Here is an 8,229-nt window from a genome sequence, read left to right as displayed (position 1 = left end):
TTGCGAAGATGGCCTAAATTTTGTGTGCTTGTGAATGTACGAAGTGTTTTACCTTACCCTGCACTCTTAATTTCCTGCCACGCCAACCAGGGCACTTGTGCCCCTTTTTGATTAATAAAGTGATCACTACTACTACTACTACTACTCCTCAAGGGGTGGCATTCCGAGTCCTCTCCATTTCAAAAATGTCCATTTCAGACGCAACGCAGCTGCACCTGCAACGCTTCTGCCCAATGGATGTGCCGAGTCATATGGCTGTCTCTCTCAAAATGGACGCTTTTGAACGACCATGAAATGGACAAGTGCAAATTCCACCACAGGTGCTGTTCATATTGGAAGGCAAGATTGCAGAACTGCATAAAGTAGGCTTTGTCTACCCAAAAGTAGGCTTTGTCCACCCATAAGAAACACAATGCACAGCCAATGCTACCAGGGGAAAAAAAAAGCAGCCAGAACTACCGGGGAGGGTTGCTGGAGGGGTTTTTTTTTTCCCCCAAGACTCGCTTGTGCACTCAACATTTTCACATGTTCCTCAATGAGCAACGAAATTCTACAACATGCCACACCACAAATTTGGGTGCGGTGTAGCAAACAAAAGCACACATGGCCAGGAAACAGTTGAAAAACAAACTAAGGGTTTATTTCACAGGGAACACAACAGAAAAGGTCACTGGCTTAGAGCCAGCATAAATATACAGGGGTGATGATGAGATGGATGGTGACAGGTGTTTTTGCTGCAAGTGAAACAGCTCTCCCCTCCTGCGCCGCCAAACTCTGATGTCATGATGGTGACCGGTGTATCGTAACAAAATGGAAGACGTCCCCCCGCTGACTTTTTCAAAGTTCTTCGTGCTCATCCCTCTGCAAAGAGAAAACATTACAGTGTTTATAAAGCAGCATGTGTCTGTTCAATAGCGCAAACTAAGTGTACAAAAAGTGCATGCGGGTACTGCACTTGCACAAGTGCTAGAAGGTGCCAGCCCGACACAATGGGAAATCTCACTGGATGATACGAGGCAAATTTTTTCCCCTCCATAATTGGTTCTCAGTTCACCTCTGAAAAACCCAATTCCAGTGCATGGAAGATGACGCAACCTGGTTCCTAAACCCAACACTTTCAACTGCAATGGTCCGAGCAGAAACGACACTTTCAGTTTGCCGTGGTGCAAACTACAACAGCATGGAGTAAGTTGCACGCTTGTTTCTGTCGACAGGCTGTTCAGGGGGGGGCAGAAAAAAAATACTTGGCAGAAACATTTCCTCGCAGACAAATAGTCGGCCACGTAGAATTTAGTGGGAAGTATGCCAACCCAAAAATGATAGAATGCAATTGCTGAAGCTTTTTTCACCAGCATTGTTAATCAGAGATCTCGGCAACAGAATATTGAGACGGGTGTAAGTGCACACAAGCACAATACAGTACATTAAGCCAATACTAATAATAAGGCTGCGGCAGTAATAATCAGGCTGCCAGGATGTGGCTGCAGATAAATGCATTTAGTGCTCTAGTACACATGGAGATGGGGCAAAAATGCATAAATCCAACCTCCCTCTACTTAACTGCGAATTGTGGGATATGGCAAAGGGAACACCATTTAGAAGCTAGGAAGTCTAGCTTAACGAAACCTGCATGTTTGAATCGGCAAGCAGACATGGCCAACTTCTTGTCACCATACCATCAAAGAGCAAACATCACAGCTCAGACAAAGCTACACTATTAGGCCAGTGCTTTTTGCAGTTAGCGACAGCGGGGATCCCTCAGCATACGTCAGGAGCAGGGAAGACTACACTCGCTTGTAACGAAACATGCAAGTCACATGCTGTGTAACAACATAGACGACTCTTACAGGTTCCTCCTCCTCGTCTGGCTTCTCTTCATCTTTCTTCGTGAGGTCCATCGGGATTGTCTCAAAGCCCTCCTCATCAAACTCCTCATCCACCTGCAAAGATACACATCCCACCCGAGGGGTTCGTTAGAAGACAGGCCAAGTTTCTCCCCTACAACCCCGCAACATCAAGCCCAGTCCCGGAGACACCTACCGGTTGGTCCTCGGGGAGGTTCAGCGTCTTCCGCATGAGGGTCTCCACGCGCTCGGCAAAGGCCAGCGTGTCTTCGAGAAGGAAGCCCGACCGGAGAGTCGCCGTCTCGTACATCAGCTCAGCCATGCTGCGCGCCTTCGGGTCGTTCTTGTCATCGTGTACCCTGCGCAGGAGCTCCTTGACGAGCGGGTGCCTGGGGTTCAGCTCCATGTGCTTCTTCTGGCTCAGGTAGTAGTCCCGCATGGTGTCGTGCGACTTGGCGTGGGCGTTGCTGCGCGCCAGCCGCTCCATGTTGCCCGTCCAGCCAAACTGGTTCGCCACCAGGGCGCAGGGAGAGGTCGCCAGCCGCTCAGAGACCACGGCCTTGAGGATGCGGCCCTTGAAGACGTCGTCCTCCAGCCACTTGGTCAGCGGCTCGAACTGGCGCACGAGCGCGTCGTGGCGCTCGCGAGCACGGGAGCCCTCGTCCACCTTAAGCCCTTCTTTGGCGACGTTCTGGAACTTCTTGCCCTCGAACTCGGTCAGCGAAGAGATGGAGTACTCGTCGACCGGCTCCACGAGGTAGAGCACCTCGTAGCCCTTCTTGAGCAGGCGTTCGACGAAGGGAGAACGCTTCACTTCATCCAGAGAGGCTCCGGCCATGTAGTAGATGATCTGCTGGCCGTCCTTCATTCGGGACACGTACTCCGACAAAGAGGTCAGGCCGTCGCCGTTGGACGAGTGGAAGCGGACGAGCTTGGCCAGGCGCGTGCGGTTGGTCGTGTCCTCGATGATGCCCAACTTGAGGTTGGTGGAGTACTCCTTCCAGAACTGCTCATACTGCTCGGCCGGGATGCGCTTCATCATGTCCAGGGCCTTGCGCACCAACTTCTTCTTGATCACCTTGAGCAGCTTGTGCTGCTGCAGCGTCTCCCGGCTGACGTTGAGCGGGAGGTCGTCCGAGTCGACCACGCCGCGGATGAAGCTCAGGTAGCTGGGCATCATGTCCTGGAAGTCGTCGGTGATGAACACCCGCCGCACGTACAGCTTGATGTGGTCCACCTTGCCGCCGTAGCGGTTGAACGACTCCGTGGGCTGCTGCGTGGGGATGTAGAGCAGCGCCTTGAAGGTGAGCTCGCCCTCCGCGATGAAGTGAGTCTTGGCCAGGGGAGTCTTGGTGTCCTTGGTGATGGCCTTGTAGAACTCGTCGTACTCGTTGTCCTCGATCTCGGCCGGCTTGCGGGTCCAGATGGGCTTGGCGCTGTTGATCAGCTCCCAGTCCCACGTGGTCTTCTCAACCTTCTTGGTCTTGGGTTCGTCGTCCTCTTCCTCCTCGACCTTGTCTTCATCCTTGTCCTCGGCGTCCTTCTCGGGAGTCGGCTTGGCCTCCTCAGCAGGCTCGTCTACCATCTCGGTCTTGGACGTCCAGAGGTAGATGTTAAAGTTGATGAACTGAGAGTACTTCTCGATGAGCTTCTTGAGACTGTCCAGCTCCAAGAAGTCCCGAGCCTCCTCCTTCAGCTGGAGGGTCACCTGGGTGCCGCGGCCTAGGGTGTTGCCGCGCGGATCCTTGACCACCGTGAACTCACCAGCATCGGACTCCCACACGTACTGCTCGTCGTCATTGTTCTTGCTCGTCACGATCACACGGTCGGCAACAAGGAAGGCGGAGTAGAAGCCCACGCCAAACTGGCCAATGAGGTCGTTCAGCTCCTTGGGTGCATCGGCAGTCTCAGCGACCTTCTGTAGAAACTCCGCTGTGCCGGACTTTGCTATGGTGCCCAGGTTGTTCACGAGGTCCGCCTTGGTCATGCCAATGCCCGTGTCCGTTATGTGTAACAGCCCGTTCTCCTTGTCACTCTGCGAAAGCACAAAAATCAGCCATGTTGTAAGAGCACTGAAATTTGCATAGAGAGAGAGAGAAAGCTCTTTGTTAAAAAAAGCAGAGAGCTTTGCCGGCGCTTACAGTCGCCTACATGCTTCTCTGCTAAGGTTTAGGGATGGGAGAAGAAAAGGCCCAAAAATGAGCTGGGCACAGAAAAAAAAGTATCTGTCCTGGCACGATAGCACATTTACACAAATTTGGTTTTTGGTCTGAGCTTGGGTCACATACAGTCAAACCCGTTTATAGCGAACTGCAATATGCACTTCAATTAGTTCGATATATCCAATAGTTCGATATAGCCGAACCCGCCTATAACGAACTTATCGTTACAAGTTCGCAATCCGCGGGAGCCCCCTCCCCCTCCTCAACTCCACCATCCCCGCATGCAAAAACGAACACAGTAAAGTAGCCGTTACCATACCCAAAATAATTCATTTATTGCAAGTATTAAAGCTACTTTCCGCCTGAACTGCCTACTTTGCAAAGAAAAAAGCGGTGATTTTTGTTTTCACTTTCGTTTTGGCGGCTTCAACTAGCATAGCATTCTCTACACGAAACATTATTTGCACCAGTTCGAGTCCGCGTCCTCCAAAATCGAAGAAGCATTGGCGGAGCACATCGACTGCTGAAAGCGCTTAATTATAAGCGTGGGATGGCTCTCACTCGCAACATCATCGGGGATATTGGCGAGCTCTTCCCACAATTCAATGTTGCTGTCTTGGTCCGGACTCGCTGACTGGGCGGGTTCCGTCGCGAGTCCCGCGCGTCGGAAACAGTTACGGAAAGTGTCGGGCGTCACATCACTCCGTGCGACGCGCAATGTCTCAGTCGCTGCTCTTGCTCCGTGGTCGCGGTCAATCCACATTTCCATCGCCGCTTCGAGACCATGCATTTCGGCGGCCATTCTAGGCGTACAGAGTTCGATATATCCGATGTGAACTTCGTTATAAGGAATATGTTTCCCATGTATTTCCGTAACTGAAATCTTTTTGTTCAATATATAGCATAATTCGCTCTACCCGGGTTTGACTAATGTACAATTCTGAAATTATGCTAATGCCATCCAAATAAGAAACTCCGTAGAGCTTGGCACTGCTTCGAGAGACAAATCCATGGTCCTAAAATAATCTGAGAGTTATTGGTCCCTGTTCTAGATGTTCTGGTCCCTGTTTTCGAGGAAGTGGGATCGCGGTTCCATGTATGCGGCACATTCTAATAAAATGTGTTAAACTGTTCCGACAGAAGAACAATTATCACAGTGCGAATTTGGCGTCGCTCCAAGGCAAAGTAGGTAACTATTTGTGAATATGGGCAGTGCAATAAACAAACTGACAATGTGGATTGTAACAGAGAACACATTGCAACGACAGGTGTCACTGAACCAGGGAAAAGGTAAATTTGCCAATGGACTAGAGCACCGAAAGTTGTCAAAGTGTTTGCAATACATGGGAAGGAAGTTTATTTGGTTGCATTTATAACTGTTTATCTCACCGTATATGAAGCTCTATGTGCATCTATGTAAAAAAAGGGAAAGCTAAACAAGGATGCCAAAACTCTGGTGATAAAATTGGCAGGGCTAACCAGCCTCCTACTCCTCATAGTAGGTCTTATTCGAACTGATCACTGATCAACTTGAGCTACTTTTGGCATTAAGAAGGAGGGTATTGCGCTTCTGATGCAAGTACCGCCAAGCCAACAGTACTCACAACGGCAAAGCGTAGCAGGCAACTACTGAGCAACTAATTTGGAATAATTCAAAAATTTATGCAAGCAATTGAACCTCACTTGTATGACAATATCTTTAAATGAAAAATGACAGTCTACCTACAAGCATTGAAATGCCAAAATCAGGAACAAAGCACTCCCTATCAACATGTATTGCCTTTGGCTCTTATTTGGAACTTGCTAGAGCTCTAAAGAGATTTGAAAGGTTGGTAATGCATCCAGTCAGTCAAGAAGGGGCCAATCAGACTCGGACTAGGCACCAGCTGTGTTGTCGGAGCGCCATTGGTCCTGTCAGTCATATTTACAAAACAGTCGAGGCTGACAGTATGTTTTGTGCTCCCTTTTTCGTTTTTTCGAGCGCATGTGCCTCTGCAGGGGAGACTGAAATAGGGAATTTTAGTTTGAGTTAATTATGAATCTGGATGATGCAGGATATTAGCCTTGAAAGTGTAGGCCTTGATCCTGCAGTTTGACAGGCTGTTATACATCAACCTTCAATGTTGCATGCAACTAGGTGCCTGCTTCAAAGTGGGAGGGGTCTCTAAACTATTACGACAAGCGTACTGGCACTACGAATTTGCCACGATTCGTTATTAGAGAAGCATCACCGCCCTAATGACAAAAATGGTTCATCCATGCTGGGGATATAAATTAATATCGAACGTCTTCAGAAACTAGCTGCGATTAGTCCCTGGTATAAACCATCAAAGAACGCAAGACAACTGCCAATGGAGACCCCAAAACGGTCCGCATAAAGAAAATGCGAAGCATGAACCAGGCCGCACTATAGTTTGACAAGCAGGTTTAATGCGAGTATCACAGGAGTGCATGCTCCGTCGATATAAGCAAGTTTTCCGAAAAAGTGAAGCGTCAGGCCTGAAAATGATTGGGATAAGCCACGGGATACCAGCAAATGTACAAATGCACTGCTTGCTTCGATTCCATTTTTCTTTTTGTAGCAACTTGGGCAAAGCTTGGAGAGCAACTATGTGATAAAAAAAGAAGTAAGGTGAAGAGCAAAATGCCAGTGGTCAAGCAAATGTGCCATCGCATTTAAATGCCACCGGTGAGGTCACAAGGCGTCACAAAAAACAGTGCACGGCGAATGGCAAGTCGACGAGACTGCGAAAAAAAAAAAAAAAGGCTCTCAGGACAGTGCTCTTCCACGCCGCTGCCCTTTTGACCAATACCCTAGAGTTCGCTAAATGAACTGACGCATATCCAGAGGGATGAACGTTAGTTTCGTGGGGGCGGCACGAGACCAGAACGAACACTGACGTGTACAACAAGCCCTCAGAGTGGAGCGCAATCTATTAGATACATTACTGCCCGTGACCCTCTAACCGCGCTCAAAACACTCACCTTGATGCGTATTGTCAATTCGGGATTGGAGTTGAGAACATCCGGATCCGTCAGCGACAGCAGCCGAATCTTGTCCAAGGCGTCCGAAGCGTTCGAAATCAACTCTCGCAAGAAGATCTGCAACAATAAACAAGATTCGCGTTAGATGTAACGGAGCTCGTACGCGGGCGTCACAATCTTCCCTCACCTCCTTGTTGCGGTACAGCGAGTTGATGATCAGCTTCATCATGCGAGTCACCTCGGCCTGGAAGGCGTGTTTCTCCGCCTTGTCCCGCATCTCTTTCATCTGGGCCACGTTCAAACCGTCCAGCTTAATCGCCTCTTCTTCCCTACAGAGAAAGAAACGATCGCTCAGCACCGAACCACCTCCGGAAGTTGTAGATACGTTTCCGCTCCAAGGCGTCTCCGCCGGCCATGATCAGCGCACCTTTCAACAACTTGGTCGTCCGTCCGGGAACCATCACGACTCCGCCCGAGGTCTTCGTCAACTCTCGCCGCACTAGATTCCGCATCCTCGGCTCTCGAACACCCTGGGTGGTAAATTACAAAAGCGCTGCAGTTCGGATCAACTCGCACCTGCGAGTGCTGATGCGTACATCGCGCCCCGGGAACGAGATGTCAGTTACATTCATCCTTTTTCTTTTCGCGAAGCTAGGTAAAAGACACGTCGATTAGGTGTTCGAACGTCGTCGCCTCGTGCGATGTCGGCAAGCGCGACGCGCTATTATTCACCCAAACCCGGCGGCCGGCTTCCAGATATGAGCAGGCATCGGGGCAAGAACGTTCCAGAACTTACCGACAAACAAGGCCAGAACGACGATGCCTAACACAAGGGCTCGCATTTTGACGCTCGCTTCTCCGGCACTAGGCCACGAGTGCGCAACGATTCCGCAAGACTCGCACACCGGTGATGATCGCTACGCTCGCCGGCTACTAAATGACAGGAGCAATGGCCGCTGCGCGTTCCATGTGTAACATTCGGCCAATGGGGGTACAACACGCGCGCAGAAGGGGCCAATCAGACTCGGACTAGGCACCAGCTGTGTTGTCGGAGCGCCATTGGTCCGTTGATCTCGATGGTGCTAGGTCGTAGACGGCGTCGAATTTTGGTTTTGTTTTCGCAAAGAGCGGCCAACCGCCCGCACGACCCGTCTCGTCTGCTGCTCCGGTGGCGCTGGAGTTTCCTACAAACTTTGGCCTGCACTGGGTTCAGAATCGTGCAGCCCTTCAAATCTCCG

General features: G+C 50.2%; 1 protein-coding gene across 1 annotated transcript; it reads right to left on the bottom strand.

The window, feature by feature from the left end:
- Positions 1-613: 613 nt before the first annotated feature.
- On the bottom strand, positions 614-7,955 carry Gp93 (heat shock protein 90 Gp93). The gene is made up of 7 exons (XM_077690623.1): positions 7,788-7,955; positions 7,419-7,521; positions 7,179-7,320; positions 6,992-7,108; positions 2,041-3,879; positions 1,848-1,940; positions 614-861 (listed from the first exon to the last, which is right to left on the bottom strand). The coding sequence occupies exons 1-7, from the start codon at positions 7,831-7,833 to the stop codon at positions 838-840; spliced, it is 2,364 nt and encodes a 787-aa protein (XP_077546749.1). The 5' UTR covers positions 7,834-7,955; the 3' UTR covers positions 614-837.
- Between the last annotated feature and the right edge of the window lie 274 nt (positions 7,956-8,229).

This window comes from Haemaphysalis longicornis, unplaced genomic scaffold, assembly GCF_048455015.1.
Source record: "Haemaphysalis longicornis isolate Haplotype H1 unplaced genomic scaffold, Haemaphysalis longicornis Haplotype H1 scaffold_10, whole genome shotgun sequence".
In the NCBI taxonomy this organism is placed as follows: Eukaryota; Metazoa; Arthropoda; class Arachnida; order Ixodida; family Ixodidae; genus Haemaphysalis; species Haemaphysalis longicornis.
This window is presented reverse-complemented; position numbering and strand designations above follow the sequence as displayed.

Coding starts and splice junctions, on each gene's coding strand:
- Gp93 (XM_077690623.1), bottom strand. CDS start 7,833: ATGCGAGCCCTTGTGTTAGGCATCGTCGTTCTGGCCTTGTTTGTCG. Junction 7,522..7,787: donor CGTTCTGGCCTTGTTTGTCG/GTAAGTTCTGGA, acceptor TTTACCACCCAG/GGTGTTCGAGAGCCGAGGAT. Junction 862..1,847: donor CAGACGAGGAGGAGGAACCT/GTAAGAGTCGTC, acceptor TTCTCTTTGCAG/AGGGATGAGCACGAAGAACT.